The 23,809-nt window shown below is 42.1% G+C and overlaps 1 protein-coding gene across 3 annotated transcripts in view; it reads left to right on the top strand.

The window, feature by feature from the left end:
* The first annotated feature begins 8,914 nt into the window (after nucleotides 1–8,914).
* CCDC28B (coiled-coil domain containing 28B) overlaps nucleotides 8,915–23,809 on the top strand; it is a 31,250-nt gene continuing 16,355 nt past the window's right edge. Inside the window, exons 1-4 of one of the 3 annotated variants that reach the window (XM_075264717.1) lie at nucleotides 8,915–9,190; nucleotides 18,866–19,029; nucleotides 20,953–21,116; nucleotides 23,137–23,282. In XM_075264717.1, coding sequence (XP_075120818.1) covers nucleotides 18,869–19,029; nucleotides 20,953–21,116; nucleotides 23,137–23,282 — 471 coding nt within the window. In that variant the 5' untranslated portion in view covers nucleotides 8,915–9,190; nucleotides 18,866–18,868. Of the gene's footprint in view, nucleotides 9,196–18,857; nucleotides 19,030–20,952; nucleotides 21,117–23,136; nucleotides 23,283–23,809 lie in introns of all 3 variants that reach the window. The other 2 variants (XM_075264716.1, XM_075264718.1) reach the window with 2 other exon arrangements.

Raw genomic sequence — 23,809 nt, 5'->3', positions numbered from 1 at the left:
CCTGTAGGCCTTGGTGCAATTTTAACTCAGGTGTCCAAAACTGGCAGTATCTCCACAGTCTCCTATGCGAGCAAGGCTTTAACAGAAACGGAACAGCGCTATTCTCAAACTGAGAGGGAAGCTCTCGCAGTTGTATGGGGATGCCTTCATTTTCATCTTTACCTCTTTGGTTGTCCATTCACAGTGGTCAGTGATCATAAACCACTCATTCCAATCTTCAATAAACATTCATCAAAGCCACCCCCACGACTTGAACGCTGGCTACTCCGCCTGCAGAACTATCGCTTTCACTTGAGATATGAGGCAGGAGCTGGGAACCCTGCAGACTATTTTTCAAGACACCCTTCACCACAGTCTACCAAAGATGACTTGCCTGCCATTGTCTTAGCTGAGGAGCATGTAAATTTCATTGTTACACACTCTGTGCCAAGAGCAATGACCCTCGAAGAAATTAAACATGCGGTGGATTCTGATCCCCAACTTCAGTTGGTAATTGACACTGTTCGGTCTAAGAACTGGAACTCTTTTCTAGCTGACACTCGTCTTCAACCGCAGGGCCAAACAGCATATTTACAGGCCTTCTTTAATGCAAGACACTCTCTTTCTGTATCTGACTCAAACATACTACTACGTGACAACCGCCTGGTCATTCCTCAGAAACTTCAGATTAGAGTGATCGATCTGGCCCATGAGGCCCATCAAGGTATAGTTAAAACAAAGCAATTACTTAGGGAGAAAGTATGGTTTCCTGGACTAGATAAACAAGTGGAAGCACTTATTGCCACATGTATACCTTGCCAAGCAACTACGGTGGACCATAGCCGAGCACCAGTACAAATGACACCTCTGCCAGACAATCCATGGACTGCTGTGAGTGTTGATTTCTGCACTTTGCCAGATCATTCCTATTTACTGGTTGTCATAGATGATTTTTCTAGGTTTCCAGTCATTGAACCCGTTTCCACCACCTCTGCAAGAGCTGTCATACCAAAACTGGACAAAATCTTCTCTGCATATGGCATACCTGAAACAGTGAAGACTGACAATGGGCCACCTTTCAATAGTGCAGATTTTCAGTCTTTTGCAACTTATCTTGGTTTTAACCACAGGAAAATAACTCCTTACTGGCCTCAAGCCAATGGTGAAGTGGAGCGCTTCATGCAATCAATCAACAAAACTCTTCGGATTGCTACCATGGAACACAAGGATTTGCAGCAAGAATTGTACAGATTCCTTAGACAGTACAGAGCCACCCCACACTCTATTACAGGAACTCCGCCAGCGACTGCGCTTTTCGGCAGGCCTTTGCGCATTAAGCTTCCAAACATCCCAGTAGTTCACGTCCAGACTCCATTGGTCCTCAATGATTCCCTTGCCAAAGGCAGGATGAAAAGATATGCAGATAAGAGAAGTTGTTGCTTCAAACAGCTGGATGTGGGAGACTGGGTCCTTGTTAAAAGGCTGAGACCCAGTGACAAGTTATCATCCCCTTATCATCCAGAACCCTTTCAAGTCACACACATCAAAGGTACCATGGTTACTGCTCAACGCCAGGGTCATCAAGTGACACGAAATGTCTCCCATTTTAAAAAGCTTTGTGACTACAACCCAGGAGCAAGTGCAGAGGAGACAGATGATGAGGAAATTTCACCAGGTACAACTGGTTCAGCAACACCAACAAGAGATACCGAAAATTCACAGACTGTTTCTGATAACGAGATGTCTCAACGCTACCCGACAAGGATAAGTCGAAGGCCACCAATGCACCTCAGGGACTATGTTCTGCAGTAAAATTTTCTTTTCAGTTCGGACCTTTTATTTATTGTTCATTTATAATGTTTGCATTTTATTTTATTTTTTTTTATAAGAAGGGGAGAGATGTGATGTTGTTATAAGTATGTTCTGTATGTTCTGTTCTGCTTACTTATTCTGCTTTGTCTGCCTAGCAACAGTGAGGTAGTAATGGAGGAGGAGCTGAGCTTAGGGGGAGGAATTGTTAGACAGGGAGCCATGATGGAGCATGGAATAAAGTGTTCTGATCTACAAGAGTAACAATCTCATAGTGGAGTTATTCCAGAAGACCTGCATCCTCACTACAACACTACACCCCACTTTTCAGGTTTTTTTATTTATTAAGGTTTAAAATATCCAATAAATTTCGTTCCACTTCACAATTGTGTCCCACTTGTTGATTCTTCCCCAAAAAATTTAAATTTGATACCTTTATGTTTGAAGCCTGAAATGTGGCAAAAGTTTGAAAAGTTCGAGAGGGCCGAATACTTTCGCAAGGCACTGTATATGTTGAAGAGCGTTGGGCTCAGGCTGCAGCCCTGTCTTGGGGCTGGCTTGTGTAATGTGTATCGCGCATAAGCCACACCCATTGAAGTCAAAGGGATCTGTTTTGAAGCGCCTCACTCTGACACGTGTTTACGTGTCAGAATGAGCGGCGTGTTACTCTGTGGGAAACGGAGCCTTATTCTCCGTCTTTTTTTTCGGGCAGGAACCTAGCAAACCCCATTATAGTCTATGGGGTATACGGGTTTCTTCCAGGTAGCTGCTTTTTAAGTAGATTAGGTTTCTGTTCATCGGGTTACGAAGCAAACCCAAGAAACAAAAACCTGAATGCAGGTGTGAACCTAGTGTTAGTTGAGTCATCCCAGCTTCCTTGTGCCTAGGCAAAAGTCAACGCCAACTTGGAAATTTGCCATAATTTTGAACACACTTGTAGTGTGAAATGATGAATTTGTTGTTGATCATGGCCCCATTCACTTTCAGAAAAGCGGTGAGACTGACATAAAAATGTTATTCACGACTATTTAAGTTGCAACTGCCATTAAACAGCTCAAATCACCAGCTTGCAACTATGTTTTGCCAAAAAATTGAGCTACAGCGATAATGAATTCCTCTCGGTGTTTAAATATGTTTAACCTGTACAACTAGAATGGCTAAAAACAGCATTGTAAAAACTAGGGCGAAATGACTCTAATCATGTGAGAATTGATTCAGTGCAAGTGGTTTCTGACTAAGCAGTTATGTATATTCCACCTATAATAGCAGAAATCCTCCCCCACACCAGGATCCTCTATAGCAGGGGTAGGGAACATACGGCTCTCCAGTTGTTGCAAGACTACAACTCCCAGCATGCATACTTGCTCTGCTGTCTTTGGAACTCCCATGGAAGTGAATGGAGCATGTTGGGAGTTGCAGTTTCACAGCAGCTGGAGAGCCGAAGGTTCCCTACCCCTGCTCTATAGGAATAATGTATGGATCAGGTATAAACCAATGGAAATGACTAGAGAAAGGAAAACAGAAGCTGCTGCAATCTCATGTGACCAGATGTTAATAGTTTATGGCAAACACAAGCTCAGCAATGATTCATGCAGTGTTATTTGGAAGAGAAGAAGAAACACTGGGGGGATACCCAGACACATAGCTACCAGGGTTTGGTTTTAGACAAAATGGGGCCCTGGGCAAAATTAAAAGTGGGTCCCCAAATACTGAAGTACTGTATCCACAACATAGTCATATTCTGCTAATTCAATGTGCTGCAGTGTTGATCACTAGTACTTAAAAGGGTGTTCCTAAGGTCTTTACCTCCTTAAAGGGGTTGGCCACTTTCAGACCAATATTGACAAACAAATGTACAATAAAAAGGATATACTATTTTCCAATATACTTTCTGTATCAATTCCCCACGGTTTTCTAGATTTCGGCTTGTTGTCATTCATTCTGTTCTAGGGGATAAAACTCTGATCATGGTCATGTGATTTACGGTCCATGGTCATGTGATGAGCACACAGGTGTCGCTCGTTATAGTCACAGCACAGTATTCAGATATCTGCCTGGTAATCAGCTGTGCACCTGTGTGCTCATCACATGACCATGGAGTGTAAATCACATGACCATGGTCAGAGTTTTATCCTCTAGAAGTAACAGAATGAATGACAGCAAGCAGAGATCTAGAAAACAGTGAGGAATAGATACAGAAAGTATATTGGAAAATTGTATATCTTTTTATTGTACATTTGTTTGTCAATATTGGTCTGAAAGTGGCCAACCCCTTTAAGGACCGAACCAATTTTCGGTTTTGCGTATCTGTTTTTTTTTACTCCCTACCTTCCAAGAGCTATCTTTTTGTTTTTCTCTTCCCCTCCAAATCCAGTCACATGATGATATACCTACAAATATATTTTCTCTATCCCGTCCTTTTTTCTTCACTTTTTTCTATTACTATAAGGAGTATTAGTATAAGAACTTACCATGGGCTGGAATTTGATGCAGAAACTCTTATAAAGAAATCCTTTTTGAGCCTTTTTGTCTGAAGCATGCCTCCACACAGACAAGGAAGACTGGTTTACACTAAGGAGACACTATTACACCTTAGAAGCATGCTGCAGGACAAGCTACAGGACAAGCATGCTCTTACCATCCCCCACGAACTAATAAGGAAACTTAGAAAACGCGGAAAACGAGCCGGCATACTGAGACGTGAAGGAAAAAAACGCAAAAAGCATGTGATCCCGTCCATCATTATGGGGAATGTGAGATCAATTGTGAATCAGATGGATGAACTGACAGCACTGACCAGACATCAACAGGAGTTTCGTGAGTGCAGTATGATGCTGTTTACAGAGACTTGGCTTACTGAAATCACTCCGGACACACTTGCCTCCGTGGAGGGCTTCAAAACTTCTTCGGGCGGACAGAACACTGGAGAGCGGTAAGCAAATAGGCGGAGGGATTGCAATATTTGTCAATGAGAGATGGTGTAATCCAGGACATATTGTGGTTAAGAAACAATTGTGTGGAAAGGATATTGAACTGCTAGCCGTGAGCATGAGACCTTTTTACCTGCCAAGGGAACTATCACATGTTATCGTACTAGCTGCATATGTCCCCCCCTCTGCTAAAGCTGATGCTGCCTGTGAGGTCCTCCATGCTGCTGTGAGCGAGCTGCACTCATCTCACCCCCATGCCCTGCTCCTAGTGTCTGGAGACTTCAACCATGTCTCAGCATCCACTCTACCAGGCTTCACACAGTATGTAACCTGCCATACAAGAGACAACAAGACGCTGGACTTGCTCTTTGCCAATGTAAGGGATGCATATAACTCATCTGCCCTACCACCCCTAGGCAGATCAGATCACAACCTGGTACATCTGCGATCCACATACATTCCACTGGTGCGCAGAGAACCGGCGGTTACCCGTACCGTGAAGATTTGGTCAGAGGGAAGTGTCGAGTCTCTAAGGGACTGCTTCGATATAACTTTATGGGAAGTGTTTCAAGACTCATTTCCAGAGGACATTGAGGGACTCACACATTGCATAACGGACTACATTAATTTCTGTGTGGACAGCATGGTACCAACTAGGAAGGTGAGGTGTTTCTCCAATAACAAACCATGGATTAACTCTGAGATTAAAACTCTCCTCAAGCAAAAAAAGAGAATTTTTAGGTCTGGGGACAAAGATGGCCTGGGGGCGGTGCAGAAACAACTAAGACAATTGATCAGAGAAGGGAAAGCCAACTACAGGCGGAAGATGGAGCTACAGATGGGGGAGGGTAGAATCTCTGAGGTGTGGGACAGCCTTAAGGCAATTTCAGGACACAAGGAAAAGACAGGGCACCGAACAGTAGGGGACAGGAAGTGGCTTAACGAGCTTAATCTATTCTTCAATAGATTCGACTCCAAGCAAATGCTCCCTCCACCAGCATGTCAGCCAACCGCCCTCCCCTCATACACCAAGACCCAACCCCCACCGAACTGCGGTCAACTGCAATCTGACTATCTGATCCTGCAGGAGTCTCAGGTGTGTAAGGAAATGAAGAATATTAGAGCGAACAAAGCGGGGGGACCCGATGGTATAAGCGCAAGAGTTCTTAAAATGTGCAGTGACCAGCTGTGTGGTATTATAACGCACATGTACAATATGAGCCTGAAGCTGGGAGTAGTAAATCAACTGTGGAAAACATCTTGCGTGGTACCAGTCCCAAAGAAACCCAACCCGATGGGCTACAATGACTACCGACCTGTAGCACTGACATCACACCTGATGAAGGTCCTAGAGAGACTGGTCCTGACACACCTACGCCCCCTAATGAGCTCCGCTCTGGACCCCCTCCAGTTTGCCTACCGGCCAGGCATTGGGGTAGATGATGCCATCATCCACCTTCTTCATAGAGCTCTCTCTCACCTGGAGAAACCCGGGAACACTGTGAGAATAATGTTCTTTGATTTCTCCAGTGCGTTCAACACCATTCAGCCAGAGCTACTGAGGGAGAAGCTGGACCTTGGTGGTGTGGACCATCACCTGTCCAACTGGTTCCTAGACTACCTGACAAACCGCCCTCAGTATGTGAGAGCCCAGGACTGTGTGTCTGACACTGTGATCTGTACTACGGGGGCACCACAAGGTACAGTTCTTGCCCCATTCCTCTTCACACTGTACACTGCTGACTTCAGGCACAACTCATCCAGCTGTTACTTACAGAAGTACTCCGATGACTCTGCTATAGTCGGCCTGATCACTGATGGCGACGATAGGGAATACAGAGACTTAAACCGGGATTTTGTTGAATGGTGCCAGCAGAACCAGCTCAGGATTAATGCTGGGAAGACCAAGGAGATGGTGGTGGACTTTAGTAAATGGAGAGGTGCTCCGACCCCGGTGGAGATCCAAGGAACATGTATTGAGATAGTCAGGACCTATAAGTACCTGGGCGTGCTCCTCAATAATAAACTAGACTGGGCTGATCACCTGGAGGCGCTGCACAGAAAGGGCCACAGCAGACTCTACCTGCTCAGGAGGCTGAGGGCCTTCGGAGTCCAGGGGACACTTCTTAGGGCCTTCTTCAACTCTGTGGTTGCCTCAGCCATCTTTTTCGGTGTGGCCTGCTGGGGAAGCAGTATATCAACCAGGGACAGAAATAGACTTGACAGGCTGATCAGGAGGGCCAGCTCTGTCCTGGGGAGCCCCTTGGACCCAGTACAGGTGGTGGGTGACAGAAGGATACTGTCTGTGGTGACCTCCATGCGGGAGAACAAATCACACCCCATGTATGGGACCCTGATGGGACTTGGCAGCACTGTAAGTGACCGTCTGCTTCACCCCAAGTGTGAGAAGGAGCGCTATCGCAGGTCCTTCCTTCCAACCGCGACCAGGCTGTATAATCTACATCAGACCAAACGAAGAGCACTCCGCACAGAGAACTAATGATTATGAGGATGACCATAAGGTCTTCCTCTTTCTCTTCTGTTTTTCCATAGCTGCCATGGACTCCTAGTATATCTTCTCTTCTCAGCTTATCTGTGTCTACGTCTGTAATATATTACTCTGTATTATCCTGTATCTGTATTACTATGCTGCTGTAACACGCTGAAATTTCCCCAATGTGGGACTATTAAAGGATTATCTTATCTTATCTTATATACCATATATACTTACTCACACAGTCATATACCAAATATACTCACACACACACAATTATACTGTATATCGTATATACTTACACAAAGTTAATTAAATACAATACTGTATATACTCACACACATTTATATAATGTATATACGTGCACAAATATATTCATATACCATACACTATATACTCACACATACATTTATATACCGTAAATACTCACACATATATCATATACAGTATAATCTAACAAACCTGAATACAAACATACAGTACACACGCAGTATACAGTATATTTAATATATGACACGTACACTATAAACAAATGTATACATTACACATATTTACATATTAAATATGCATATTTTACCTAAAAAAACACGCTTACATTTGACAGAGAAAACTCAGTAAGGGTTAGTTCACACGTGAGCAAAGGGGAAGTTTTTGACAGCGGATTTCACTTCAAAAACGGCCCCTTTACAATGGTGGTCTATGCAGACTGCCGGGCTTCTTTTTTCCGCTAGCGGCGGGCTGCTGCTAGCGGAGAAAAGAAGTGACATGTCCTTTTTTCAGGTGGAAGCCACGGCGTGCTGGACCGCGGCCTCCGCCTAGCGGCAGCACCCTCCTGTGTCGGCTCATTCATTTGAGCCGGCTACAGAGGGGAAAGCCACGACCGCGATGGTCGTGGCAGGTGGGTTTTGACCAGAGATCGATGCGGCTCGCCGCATCTCTCTCTGTGTCAAAACCCGCGCGGACCCTCAACGTGTGAACTGACCCTAACAGCTCTAGTCTAGTAGTAAAAGATGTACATGGCAGCAAACTTCCTCCTTCACACTCCGATCTAATTGATTGCTGAGGCCTTGCTCATGAGGATGAGAGGGGATGTTAAGGGTGTCCTTTTCTCCCAATTTTTATTCCCATAGAAGGGAAAATATGCCACTGGCAGGGGCCCCCATAGGTGTGGGCAATTGCCCATTTGCCAGAGCGCCAACCCCACGATATGCTGTTTGGCTGATTAATTCTTAAATAATTAATATGGCTTTTTATATCTGTTAGGCAGAGAAGGTAAAATGAATCTTTTTGTGTGTTTCCTCGGGACTCATGGAAAGGAAAGTTTTGGTGCTAAATTTGAGCTGTTTTAACATATATGCAAAATGTTTCCAAAAAAAAGCCTCCCAATATTGGGAGGCCTTTTTGGAGGCTGATTTTAAGGCGGAGCCAGTGTCAAAATTAGCGCCAAAAAACTGCACTGACCCTAAGAGCTCAGACAGGGGTTGAAACTCTTTTACATAGTATCTCAAGGTTTGAAATATATTGTTTTTAAATAAATGTTTGGTTATCTTCAATTTTTGGAATATTATATGGAAATATAGCCAACAGTGTAACCCATTGTGCCTTGTACAGTACGTAGACCAGGATCTCTGCTGGAGATAGCAGTTACTTCTTCATTTTAGTATCGTACTGTAAAGCGCACCGTCTGAATAAAGATCACAGATTTCTAGTGAATGAGAGATGACTTATAAAAGCAGGAGGACGAGGCGTTACCTCAGAGGGTGAGGGGGAATGTGGAGAAAGAGGATGGAGCATTGCAAGTGTTCATGAGCGGGGGACATTGGAGGAGGAGACACAGATGCAGAGGACGGACGAGGTGACAACAGAGTGTAGTGGTACTGGGATAATGGAGGCGGATTAGTACACAAAGTACAGTGTGACGAGAAAGGATCATCTGCCTTTGGCTAACTTCATCCAGCTTCACTCGGGGCACTGCGAGGTAATGTCCACTCTCACTTGTCTGGCTCTTGTAATCTCCTGGAGTGTGTGCAGAGTATCGGCTTCTTTGGGCTCTAATGTGAACATGAAAGCCTCCTTTCTTCTTCCATTACGTCTTCTGTGTTTTGTCATGGAGCCCTAAACCATCTGCTGCTTGTTGTTATTTACCAGCCACTCCCTGGATCCTGCCCTGTGTATATCTCTCGGATCACTCTTATTGTGTTACAGGTAGGGAATGACTGATACAAATCTCTATATATTGTGAGGTATTCTGTGTATGTACAGCGGGCTCTGAGAAGAGTATTATATATTACCAATAGTACACTGCTAGAATGTATACACAATAGTACGTACATCATGTATTACCAATAGTACACTGCTAGAATGTATACACAATAGTACGTACATCATGTATTACCAATAGTACACTGCTAGAATGTATACACAATAGTACGTACATCATGTATTACCAATAGTACACTGCTAGAATGTATACACAATAGTACGTAAATCATATCAATATTCGGAAGCACTTTGTGCTCTTGAAAGAACTGAATAAATGTTCTCTCTTTTTTATTAGGGGGCGTTCACACTACCGTCAGTGTCCGACAGCTAGTGTCCGATGTCCGCACAAGATTTTTTGCGGACAGTAGCTGTTGGACACCGACGGTAGTGTGAACGCTCCCTTAATGGAAAGAAAAAAAATGCGGAAATAAAATCATATGTATCACTGAAAAAAAAAACATGAAAAAAATTGTTTGAATAATCCAAATGAAAAAAATGGCCTTCAAAATCACATATAGGAAAAAAAACCAAACCGTGGCCAGTCAGGAACCAGGGAAAATGGCCTGGTCATGAAGTAGTTAAGGGAAGTCTGTAGTGTACACACCATGGCATAGGGGTAGCTAGGAATTCAGCATGGAGTGGGGTAAACACATGCAAGTGGGGCCCCAACCCAAGTATACCAATAATACCATCATACAGTGACCGTGTAAGTACAGCACTACACAAAGGGCTCTGCAGACCATCTGATTGAATACAGTGCAGGAAAAATGTCAAGTATTACACATGTGACGTCCTCATACTGTTACTATCCCCAATTCTAAAATAAATATATCATATAAAAACCCTCTGAGAATGATTAATACCCCTTTTTGCATCTTTAACCTCTTCAGTACCTCTTTGTGCATGCGGTTTTAAGAGCTATAAACTATTTTTTTTTTTTGTTGGTGACACATAGGACTTTATTTTGATGTTATTTTGATTTTGTTATATAGCCGGGAAAATGTAAACAAAAAAGGATGGAAAATGTGTCTTTTTTTTAACATGTGACATGTAACACCCACAGGCCAGAAACACAGCGATATGCCTCTTGCGGAAATGTTCTGGGAAAAATCGGGGCATTTTACAGTATTTGCAAAGTGGATGTGATTCTTGCGAACCATTCCCATTTATCGCGGTTTTGGAAATTGCAGCATGTCAGTAGCAGCTTTCCCGTAGATATAATGGTAACAGAAAGTCCGCGGAGGAAAACTCTTGTTAACTTTCTGTTCAAAGTGCTGTGGGAAGAACCACGATGCGTTTCCACCACGTTTTTTCCCGTGGGGCCTTAGCCTAAGGCCAGGGCACCATGTGGCAGAAATGCCGTGGAAAAAAAAAACAGCGTTTTACAATCGCAGCAAAGTGGATGGGATTCTAGTGAATCCCAACCCCACTTTTGCAATAAAATACACGCAGACGACACGCTGCAATTTCCAAAACTGTTACGGCTTTGGAAATCGCAGTATGTCAATTATATTTATGGAAAGGCTGGCAGTTTCTCTATAGGTATAATTGAAACTGAAAGTCTGCAGAGGAAAACTCTGCAAATTTCCTCTGCAATGCTTTGCTGCCGTTGTTTTTCCCGCATAGCTTTTTTTTACTGTGAGACGCCACGTGGGGCCTAAAATAGTTTTAGTCTGTGGGGCCACTTAGCCTAAAATAGTATTCTCTCTCCCTTAGGGTGCATTCACACGGAGGAAAATGGCGCTGAATTTGGTGTGGAATCTGCGTCAGATTCCGCGCTGAAAAAAAGCCTCCCATTGACTTCAAAAAAGGAACCCATTGAAGTCAATGGGAGGATTTTTTTTCAGCGCTGAATCTGACGCGGATTCCACACCAAATTCAGTGCCATTTTCCTCCGTGTGAATGCTTCCTTACGGTAATTTTTAATTGGTGTTGTGTCGTCAGGGGTGAGGCTAGAACCTGTGATGTGGGTAAAGGATTGTTATATTATTTTTTTATTTTTTAAATTATTTTACTATAGTTTTGATTTTTTTTTTTTTACTTTTCTATTTATTTAGTTGTTTTTTTTTTTTACATTTTGTCTCGATAAGGTTTTAATACACCTTTATGGACATTTTAACAGTATTTTTTTTTGTGTGTGTGTGGGGGGTGATTACATTTAGCCCCAGTTACAGGAGGAACGCAGCCTCCTGCCCATGACTGCTAGGCTGATCTGGGTCTACTAGGATCCAGCAGGGATAAGGGTATGTTCACACAGCGGAATGAATGATCCTAATCGGGAGTGAGTCTACTGCTGCGGATGCCGAAGCTGTCTCAGCCGCGGAATCTGCGGGAGGAAGGGGAATGTTGCTTCTTTTTCCCACTAGCAGAAAAAAAAAAATCGCTAGTGGGGAAAAAAAAGCAAGCGGCTCCCATTCAAATGAATGGGAACATTTTTTGCAGGCGGATTTTGAGGCGGATTCCGTGTCAAAATCCATCTGCAAAAAATTTTGTGTCAACTAGCCCTAACAGTCCGCCAGATCAGAGGGGAGCTGCAATGTGGCTGCTGCTGATAAGGTCAAAGCCATGTTTATGACTAATTGACCAATAATTCCGGGTAACTGTCGTCGTCCTAATTAATTAGGCTGAGTGCCAGCAGTAAAGAAGTTACACCACTCTATATGTTCCTATTAGTTCCTCTCTCGGCTAAGGAATGTGTGCTGACCCATCCTGGATGCAGGCACCATCTTATCATGCATATAACATTATACCAGTTTCAAGCATAAGCAATTATATCTAGAATTCAGCTAGATAACAATGTTTTTCATACATTACTTGATTATAACCTTCACACTCCCATAGCTGTATACACAGCACCCATTGAGTATTGTGTATACAGCAATTGGTAAATTTCTTTACCTGGCTTCTCTAGAGGAGCTCTGGCTGCAGTAACAGCCCACTCCTCAGTTCTGAAGCTGCACAATTTCCTGCTGCAAAATTGGAAAGAAATAGGACCCACACACGGCCCATACCTTCGGTCCACACATGGGACCGGTCATGTGTACAGGCCCATAGAAATGAATGGGCCAGTGTGCTATTCAGGAAAAACCCGGATAGCACACTGACCTTTCACACTGTCGTCTCCAAAGGGGATTAACTCTGAGATATAATTAGGCCTGTTTTATATTACAGTTTTACATTCCGTTACTTTGGTCAGTCAGTAGATCAGAACATTGTTGGATATAAGTTGAACACTTTTAGAAGGCAGACAGAAGTTTCCTTGGAAGCATAGAAGCACGTGCATCACATCAATGAAAGTCAATCGATTTTTCATAGACCCAGTGACATACAAAATACAGAAAATTAAACAAAAAAAAAAGATGATCTGCTTTTCACAGACATGAAGGACATAATCTGAGTTTTTATTTGTTTGTGTTTTTTATAGGTTTAAAGGGGCTCTATCACTGGGAAAAGTCATTTTTATCTAAACACATGCTTGCATAGGCTTTAGAAAGGCTATTCCACACTTACCTTTTGTATGTAGATTGCTTCAGTGGTCTCTGAATAAGTCCGTTTTTATTCATATGCTAATGAGCCTCCAGCCAGCTCAGGAAGTTCCCAGCAGCCTCCTCTCTCCCATTATCTTCTATGTGTGTGTGAAGCAAACAGGAAGCGAGTCATCAGCAGCAGCAGGAGCCGTCTCCCATAGAAGACAATAGGAGAGGTGTGCACCATCTATCGTGCACTAGTCTAATTAGCATATGAATATAAACGGACTTATTCAGAAACCAGTGAGGCAATCTACATACTATAGGTAGGTGTGAAATAGACTTTCTAAGGGCTATGCAAAGGTGTGATTAGTTAAAAATGACTTTTCCTAGTGATAGAGCCCCTTTAAAAACCTATTTTCTCTTTAGAACTTTTTTTTAGCCACCTAAGGTTGATTTTAACAGACTTAGGCCTCATTCACATTTTCACATCCAAGGACATTTGAGGCCTGTACTGTTCATGGACGGCATCCCACGATGCTTATTTGTGTATGTTGTGCTGTCTGTTGTCAATCCGTTTTTCACGTCTGTGAAAAGCAGAGCTTTTTTGTTTGTTTGTTTCATTTTATATACTTTGTATGTCCTATGTTCATGAAAAATGGATGACACCTGTCATTTTTTTTTTGTGGATTCATAGACTTTTGTTGGTGTGATGCATCCGTGAAAAAAAGGACATGGTTCTGTTATTTTTTTGCGGACATCTGAACAAACACATTAAAATGAATGGGTATATATGGCATCCAAAAAAAATGTGAATGCCACGTGTATATAAAACGCGGACTTGTGAATAAGGCTTTAATGTATTTGGTAAGAAAAATGGACCAAAATAGTGCACATCTCTGTTAGACTGTGGAAAACAAGTGGATGTCTCTATACACACTCATTATAATTCCCATCGGTTTTGACCTTAAAAGCCGCATAAAAAAACATGAATGTGAAAGATCACCCTATACCCTAACAGAGCTCCAGTGCGGTATACTCTGTCCACCCATGGCAGCAGCTACTTAGTAAATAATTTATAGCATTTAGAAAATGTCTCAGCGAGAGAATTGACTACAATTGTTCATGTATGGTTGGAGCCTTGTTAATGGTATACTTTCCATACTTACTTAGGGACGGTATAATTGAAGGGTTTCTCTGGGAGGGTACAATATGTCCCCTGTAGAATGAGGAGGCTAAGTACTAATGATTGCTGAACTACAGTTGTGGTGTAAACTACAGTGCTTTTGCTCTAGCTTGGTGCACATAAAGAGATAATGCAGTAGAATAAGAGACTGGATGTCCACCCGATGATATAACAGTAATAAATAGTTCACAGTAAGCACTGTGCTGAATGATTTCAGGATACTTGGTAATGTCACCAGACAGATCTGATATCACTAAATCATTCATCAACAGATTATCTTAACAAGAATGAAACAAACATTCTGTATTGCGCAGTTGAGTGAAATATACTTTCACATATTCATGTATAAAGTGGAAATGAAGCACACTGGAAAATACATTACATGTAAACCGTAGCTTTCACTGGATATACTTCATATTCAAATGTTTTTATTAACTTTTTGAAAAACGATGCCACAAAACATTGACCAATATCACGATAAGTGACGCAGCACCCCATACAAAGCAAGGAAGACCTAAATGAAGCATATAATAAAAACATTTAACACAACCAATTGTCTCCTTTATCCTAATGGAAAGTGACCCGCTAAGGAAATTGGAAGAAATGTGGAGGCTATATGTTGGTAGTGCGACGGCAGAGCCCTGGAAGGGGAGCGCCCTCCCTTATATAGTGGATAGCACAGATAGCCCTTGAATTAGGAAGATCCAAGAAGTGTTGTGCTCCGCACACACCCTGTCCCTAGCAACGAAAGTGAAGGAGGTCATCCACTGAAGAGAGTTGTGAAAATGAGAGAGGGGGAAAAACAAACATAACAGGGGTAAAAAAGAAAGTAGGAAGGAATGGGGGGGGGGGATGAATGGCATGTTACACACAGGGAACCCCCATGTCACCCGAGGCAAACAACAACAATGTCTCCAACTAACAGGATTGGTGGGACACCAGCAGCCGGTTTAGGTACCAAGAATTTAACTGAAAGCATTCATGTATTGTCTTTTTACTTTGCGAGGGGGGGGGGGGGGGTGAAATATCTATAAAGCTATCATTTTCCCACCCCAGGCTCTTTTATTGGTAGATGCTTGCAGCGTTCTCTAGAGCTTTTAATGAGACTGGTGTTGATAGGGTAGGAATGTCAAATACCCAATGGTTGAAAGCTGTTTGAGTGTGGGTATAGTTTAGAGGGCTATGAAGGAAAGTGAAATAAGCGGCCCTTCATTGAGGGTGGATGTCACAGATGAGAGAATGGTCGGGTTTCGTTCCAGTGGGTACAAAGAAACAATATAGCTCTTTGCTTGCAGATAAGCAAGGACTGTAAGTGAAAGTGAGGGATACTGTAAATGGAGATTGCCCTTATACCAGTTATAAAATTCCTTGTGAGGAGTGATGGGTGCCCAGTTGGAAGTCAGGGTTAGCTAGGAGAGACAAGTGGACTGAGTATTTGGGATGCAGTAGCTTTAATAGACGTATTTTCTGTGATGTGCCACATTTTTAAATATGTTTTAAAATCCTCAGAGTTCACTAGGTGGTGCGGGAAGTGGCACAAGCGTTATTTGATTTGAACCTCAAGCCTTGTGAAAGCTAGCTTGATAAGAGTGTGGCCTGAGACAACTATCTGATTTCAGAAAAATAACTTTGAAGTGATATTCAAATTAGACAATTGCTTACCTTGGCAACTTGTTATCCTCTCTTTAGAGGTCATCTTCCCATTGCTATCTTGTCACTCATCTTACTGAGCAAAATCTCAGGCGGGTAGACCCCATTAATAATGTTATACTTACATGCATTTAGTATTGCTACATTTCAGGAGTGGTCTTATCTTTTTTGGTTGGTCCATCGCTCATGGTAGTTGCACTCTTTACAGATATTTAGGTCTCGGACATAGACTCTCATGCACCTCTCTCTTCTATGCAGTCACCAGCAGTCAGGCAACTCATAGGAACTGTAACTGTGCTTCACTGGGGCCCTTACTAAGTCCTCAGGGAGGTGTACATATAAATAGCTGGAACTAATTGCTGTCTGACATCTCTGCACTTCTCTCCTGTGCAGTGATCTCTTGCCGACAAAGCTATCCTGCATGTTTTCCACACATCAGTGGGTGTGAGAATGCACATCTCAGTTCACCTCCTTTATTCCTTGACCTATAAAGTTCCCTTGTAGCACCAGTGCACTTTTCTCTTGGGACACATCACAAAACTCATACCACTTGTGAGCATAACCTCAGCTTTTGTAAGCATTTACAAAGCTGCATCATGATCAAAGTACCTCAAGCCTACAATGAAGCCTAGGACTACAATGAAAAATAACCTTTATACTTACCAAGTGTGAAGTAGTAGACAGTCTTCAGTGCACATACTCTGGACCACATGGAGTATTCCACCAACTCCAGTGAGCAACTGTGCAGGCACCTGTAGCACGAGAGATGAGTCAAGTGAGACTTATCTCTAGGTAAGTATAACGTTTTGCAGCCACAGATAGTGTTAGGATAGATTTATTTGGGAAACTAATCACCAGTCCATAAGGACCTTTGAGTGGTTTAGTGTCTAGACTAAAATTTAATTTATTAAAAAAACAAAACAGACTCACCTGTTCCTGGTGCTCTGGTGCATCCCCGCGTGGTCCAGTACTGTAGTTCCATTGTTGTCTTCCGGCAGAAGTACCCACCGCACATGACTTCAGGAAGGGAACTGGAGACATCACTACGGTTCCCTTCCTGAGGCTGTTGATTGGCCTCAGCGGTCACATGACTGTTGAGGCCGCTGATTGGGAACCGGGATGTCACAGGCAGTAAGAAATTGCACAGCAAGAAGACAGCCAAGCCGCAGGACCAGGACCGCCCTGGGAGGACACCATCGCATTGGGAACAGGTGAGTATGGGTTTTAAAAAAATAATAATTTTTCACCAACCCCAGCCTAATTAGAAAATTATGTTTAGTCTGGAATTCTCCTCCTCCTCCCCCTATCCTCTTCATAGAGTTCTATTGTACAGATTTGATTTGTGACAGAGGGAGACAAAGAGGTGAATTAATATTGCTATTCTTATATAAAATATATTACAAAGTTTGTTATCTTCACCTTCAACATGGATTTATGTTTAGTTACACTTTAAACCGTGAAATGCAGTGCAAAAAAGTCCAAGGTATAAAATGAAATTCTGATTGTTCTATATTAATCCATAAGATTCATCACAGAGCAAACGTACAATTCTGAGGCATTTCAGACCTCTAGTTACTCCTCAGTCATAGCAACTGAACAATTGTATTGTATTGGTAAATTCTGTACTGCACCTTCTCATTACAATAACACCCATTAGGCATATATGATATCATAGAGGAGGGTTCCCTTCTCAGGACCACCCTCTATGACCTGGAGCAGAGAATAGGGAATAACTTCATGATCGGTGGGGTCTAACCACTGGGACCCCCATTAATCCACAGATTGAGGTCCAGTACTCAACTGTCTCTGGCACCCCAATAGAGAATGAATGGAGCTTCAGAGCACATGCTTGGCCTGCCACTCCATCAGAAAGGGAACCTTGAACTCCTGTTTTCAGTATCAGAGCGAATCCTAGAAATTCCCCCACAATCATGAAGTTATCTACAGTCTTATCCGTAAGGAATAACCTCAACATTTGGTACAACCCTTTTAATTTGAAAATATTTGCTTCTTAACACATTCCTTTAAGCAAGTATTTTATTATGTTTTAAAAGATCTGTTCACATTAAAAGAATGACACAAAAAAGTACTAATCAGCTAATCTTAAAGTTCTGAGCCACACTCTTCAGTGATAACTACATGGTAACTAGTACCATGCAATATAATTCAATCTCAGCACACAGTGACATCTATAAGCTAGTGCAATGCAATGCATAAGCTACATTATGCCGCCAAAGTGATGTAGCCATTACACTTATAAACCATGCCTTCCTGTAACAAGGTTTATGATCCTTTTGTAGGATAAGTTATAAAATATTGACTCGTGAAGGTCTGATTGGTATTCCAATCAATAATCAGAAATGCGGAGACACTCAGTAGTCTCATTAGCCCAAATAAATTTCAATGTGGAGAAACTATATACAGTATATGCAGCCTATCTGCCCATTGCACTCCTGTTTTGAGATCATTACTGAAGTCCTTGTGGCTGCACTGTCAACAATCATTGTCTTTTATCACATCCTATAAATAGTCATAAAAAATGGATGTTGGGAAACAGTTTTAATTCCTTGTGCATTACAGTAAAGCACTTTTGGTTGTCTTACCTAATTAGCTTCTTTTCATGACTTCCAGGAATGGTGTGGTCTGAGAAAAGATTATACATCGTAAGCTATTGTATATGTGATCATTTATAATGTTTGTTTAATCTACCTATATAAAATTGGCAGTTTAATCCACTTCCTGAAAATCTTCAATGGTCAGAGCATACTAGACTATATCAAAGTGTGCTATAGATTTTAATTTACTAAGAATATTGTAAATACCTATATAGCAACAAGATAACAGCCAAACTCTAACTAGTACCTTTTTCTTTAATTATTGGTGTTTGCACCTGCTAAATTTCCTCTTGCCTATCCCAGTGTATCTATATCTATATAAGTCTAGGTCTTTAGTCTTTCTTTGACAAATATGTTGTGTTGAGTTTATTCCATGCATGCATCCTGCAGTACTGAAAAAGCAGACAATCTACTTAAATCTTTCAAATCTAGTTTACCTATATACAGTTCAATACGTTTTTCCAGAGTACAAGTAAATGGAGGATAAAAGGAAAAAGAGGAGTCCAAAAGTGTGTGTAACACAAACGCTTCCACCAGCTCCTACAAGAAAAGCTTCTGCTCCACCAAGTAAGAGTGCCACCTTCAGCCTTGGCCTCCCTCATCCACCTTCACCAAAGCAAAGGAATAAGATCAAGAGGTAAACTGTGCCCAGGAAATGTGATCTGATATCAGCAGTGAGAAAAGGGCATAAATAAGTTTTCATGTTATGTCCTGTTAATTTTTGACTTATGCTTATAAAATATGAAATGAAATTCACACATTTAATATTTTTTTCTATATACACCACAAGCCTAGTCCACATATAAAAATTTACCATTGATAATCAGTATAGAGAATACACAGATACAATCTACGCATTGCAAGAGATTTATGAAACTGTGTTTGTTACCTTTCGCACAGCTTTTATTTTCTATTCTATATTTGTGCCAAATATACGCCACTTTGTCATTTCTCCAACTCCTGCACTAGTTCTGTGAAAAAGTGGCTGGAATAGGGTCAAGGATCAAGGTAAGCCAGGGTTGGGACTCCTCAGTCTGTCTGATTTACTATAACTCTTGACAGACCTTCTCAATAATTGTGGCATGTCTGACGCCAATACACTTAATATTGAATGGCTTGCTCAGGACTAGAAAACATGGCTGCTTTCTTATTCCCAGGAAGTGTCCTCATGCCCGTTAAGACATGACAATACTACATCTCCGTCCCACTAAAATGAATGAGACTAAACTGGAGCATGGCCATGTGACCAACAGACGTTACTTATATCACCTCCTAAGAAGAAGAAAACAGCCATGTTTTCTAACCCTGTACAACTCCTTTAAAGAGGACCTTTCATGGATTTGGGCACATGCGGTGTTATATACCGCTGGAAAGCCGACAGTGTGCTGAATTCAGCGCACTGTCGGCTTTTCCGATCCGTGCCCCGGGTGAACAGCTATCGGTCCCGGTACTGTAGCTCTTCACAGTCAGAAGGGCGTTCCTGACAGTCTGTCAGTAACGTCCTTCTTCACAGCAGCGCCTATCATATGTACAGTGTGAGCGGAGGAGGAACGCCCCCTCCCTCTGCTCACAGTGTTCGTCCATAGACACGTATTATCAGGAGGGGAGGGAGCGTTCCTCCCCGCTCGCACAGCACAGCGCGATGGGCGCTGCTGTGGAGAAGGGCGTTCCTGACAGACTGTCAGGAACGCCCTTCTGACTGTGAAGAGCTACAGTACTGGCACCGATAGCTGTTCACCCGGGGCACGGATCGGGAAACCGACAGTGCGCTGAATTCAGCGCACTGTCGGCTTTCCAGTGGTATATAACACTGCATGTGCCCAAATCCATGAAAGGTCCTCTTTAAGACTAATGCATGATGCAACCATCTTAATAAATCCCAACCTGTGATTTTTTGGGGTTATGCCTGTGAATGATCTGTCAAGAAATAGGACATAACCAATTTTTTCTTGTTTTCACAAATGCCTGAATAGTCTATGAAAATGACTGCCTCCAGTTGTAAAATAGCTGTAAAAAATAGACCATTGCATCTGTTTCTCACAGCTATTTCTATCAATGGTCATGTGAATATAGCCTAACGGTATGTGCTGATGTTATACATTTTCTGTGCGCCTTCATGAACAAAGGGTTTGAGAGGTTTTCCACATGCAGTGGTATTCAGGTCTGCAACATACCCATGCATACAGATGCATATTTTGATCCTCAGCAGAAAATGTCTGAAATGTCATATTTAGTATATGCTTTCTATCATGTATTTTGGCAAAAAGGGTCTGAAATATCTGCACCTGTTACATGCACATACTGTCCATTGCAAAAAAAATTCTTTGACCTGAAACTCCACCACTCCAAAACTCAATCCAGACACAATATACTGTACATTGTGTGCAGAAGTCTGCAACCAATCCACCACTCACTAACATATTCTAGCTACACTCTACATCTTTAACTCTTCTAGGTACATTAGTCATACTCTTTATTGAATTGAAAAATATCTGACATTTATAAAGATTATAAATTATTTACAAAAAAAAAATTCTATCTAATTTTCTCTATTTTTCAGGGGTATTAAGGAGCGTGCTCGGCCTGCAGCCCCCTGCGAAGTGGCAACTCCTGGACCTAGCCTTCAGCACTCCTTCCTAACTGACGTATCCCATGTTTGTGAAATGGAAGGGGGTCTTTTGAGTCTTCTCAATGACTTTCACTCAGGAAAGCTTCAAGCATTTGGTAATAGAGATGGAGGAAGTAATAATCCTCAAGTAGAAAATACAAATGGGGCTTAAACAATCCATAACTTTTTAAAGATTTTGTATAAGTAGTGTACAAAAACATTGTAATATATCTTATCAGAAAAAAAGGTTTCTTTCTTCATTTATCTGGCTCTTTTACTGTTGACTTACAATTCACACTCTCCCAAAATAACATTTACTTTAAAATTTCTGCTGAATTCCATCTTGGTCTTTCAGTCCAGTATGCAACTCACTGAAACATCAAATTACAGCTTTCTATTGGGGCCTATGGAGAGGGGAGTTGAAAGGCTGAGTAAGGCCTGGTTCACATCTGCGTTGATAATCCGTTCGAGGGAGTCCGCATGGGGACCTTCCTGAACAGACTACCGAACGCATTGGCAAGCGGTGTGCAATATAGTCTATGGGATCCGTGTGCTTTCCACACAGTCTCCGAAAGGAACATGCGGACAGAAAAGTACATCACTATTTACTTTCCTGTCCGCATGACTCGTGTGGAGACCATGCGGAAAGCACACAGACCCCATTATAGTATATGGGGTCCGTGTGCTTTCACTGCACACTGCTTGCCAGTGCGTTTGGTAGTCCGTTCAGGGGGGGTCCTGACGCAGATGTGAACGAGGCCTGAGGGAAGAAAAAGGGAGAGACAAGCTCTTGCAGCTAATTTTCTATCTCACCCAAGTGCATTATTAATATCAATACGCCTTAGTACACTGTTTTTGAGGATATTTCTCATTGACTGGGAGAATTAGGGAACAGAGTCTGCTGGTTTCTCTGTCTGCTGTCTAAGCTAGCAGCTTAAAGGGTACGTGTTGTTTCATTTGACTTTTCAGGATAAGCTGTTACATGTGTGTACATATGGCGTAACATTATTTCTGGTCATTATATATTTTATATTCTGTAGTTTTCAGCAGTTTCCCCTTTTGAATGCCATATCTAGTTTTCTTTTTCTCTCTGAACTGGTGGGTGGAGACTAGCTGCCATAAACTGATCACAATGAGTAGTGGAGGAATCTGCTCTATAGCTGTCTCTTTCCCTTAGAAACTGTCCCACAAGTATACAGGACATATACAGAGAAATATTTGCCTGTGATGATGTGAGTGAAGTGCGTTGCTTGTGATTGAAAATTTCTATTCAATTCCAGCATCAGTCTAAGCCTGTCTTCTCACTTCTCCCCATCCCTCTCTCCTTAGACTAGTATATGGATGAGTCATGTTACCGGCAGTCTATCTTGAGATGGATATAGCAGGGATTTTTATAGTGAAGTCTTTTTTTGCAGAGGGAGGGAGATATATTACAAAGCTTGTTTTAATCGTCTTTACTATTCATTTAAGAAAAGTTTATTGAAGCAGCAGTGCCTTTTTAAGGAGTAGTGAAAATTTGACAGGCTGCAGGAGATAGTCATATAATGGCCAGAAATAGTATTATTTCACATGAAGTTGTGTATGACAACCTTGAAGCATGGTTGTTATTGTTCCATTAATATGGTAAAAACTTGCTCAAGATCTTGCCATCCTTTTCCTCTCAAGTGTTGTTTGAGTTAAATTCGAGGCAAACTGGTTCTGGAAGCTGTACAGCAGAAACTCTATAGCCAGTTTTAAGACTTTATGGGCAATTTATAGATGACAGAAGTACAGTAGCTAAATCACAGAATCACAGCTTATGAACTAAATGTGCAAGTCAGACAGAACTAGTTGAGTACAGTACTATCTTCACCAGTCCCACAGACTTTAAATTGTGTTGTGGTGTGCATACATGACTATTGAAACAGTGAAAATGAGAAATCTTGGTTAAGGGGTCACAGCAATGGGAACCCCCAGCAATCAAAGACTTATTGCCGTTTCTGTGGATTGTGACTGTGGGACAAGCTCTTTACAGTGCTATGTATATTTGTCAGGTTTACCCCAGATTTGCTTTTCGTTATATTATTATTATTGTTTATTTATATAGCACCATTAATTCCATGTTAAGCCTTTCCCATGGTTATCTGTTTCCTGTAGGCAGAGTATGCTCTTTTGAGCAGCTGGAACGAGTGAGAGAGATGCAAGAACAATTAGCACGTCTTCACTTCAGTCTTGATGTTTGTGCAGAGGAAATGAGAGATGAGACCTATGCAGAGAGGAACCTGGAGCAGTTACTAAATAATGTAAGACTGAAATCAGTTTACTAGTGGATCGACATTCATGCTTGTATTACTTTGTTATTGCTAAAGACTGCTTTCACCAGCAATTAAGTAAAGCCTAAAGAGGACCTTATGCATCCTCATCAATGTGCAGTATTATTATACCTCTAGAAAGCCAACAGTGCAGTGAATTAAGCGCGCTGTTAGCTTTCCCAGTATGTGTCCTGGTGCTGATGATATTGGTGCCATTAATTTTGGCACTGATATCTCCCCAATGTCAGAAGGACGGGCTGTACAGTTCAGCGTCATAGCCGGGTGATAAGGAAGCCCCCTCTGACAGTACATGTCTATGGAAGAGTACTGTTGGGGGAAGGGGGGGGGGGTATTTCTCACTGCCCAGCGATGACACTGTGCTGTCAGACCCATCCTTCTGACAGCAGGGAGATATCGGTGCCAAAATTAATGGCACTGAATTCAGTTCACTGTCAGTTTTCTAGCGGTATATAATACTGATGAGGATGTGAAAGGTTCTCTTTAAAGGGGTTGTCTGG

This window comes from Leptodactylus fuscus, chromosome 2 (assembly GCF_031893055.1).
Source record: "Leptodactylus fuscus isolate aLepFus1 chromosome 2, aLepFus1.hap2, whole genome shotgun sequence".
Taxonomy (NCBI): domain Eukaryota; kingdom Metazoa; phylum Chordata; class Amphibia; order Anura; family Leptodactylidae; genus Leptodactylus; species Leptodactylus fuscus.
Note: the sequence above shows the minus strand (reverse complement) of the source record. Positions and strands in the feature narration are given on the sequence as shown.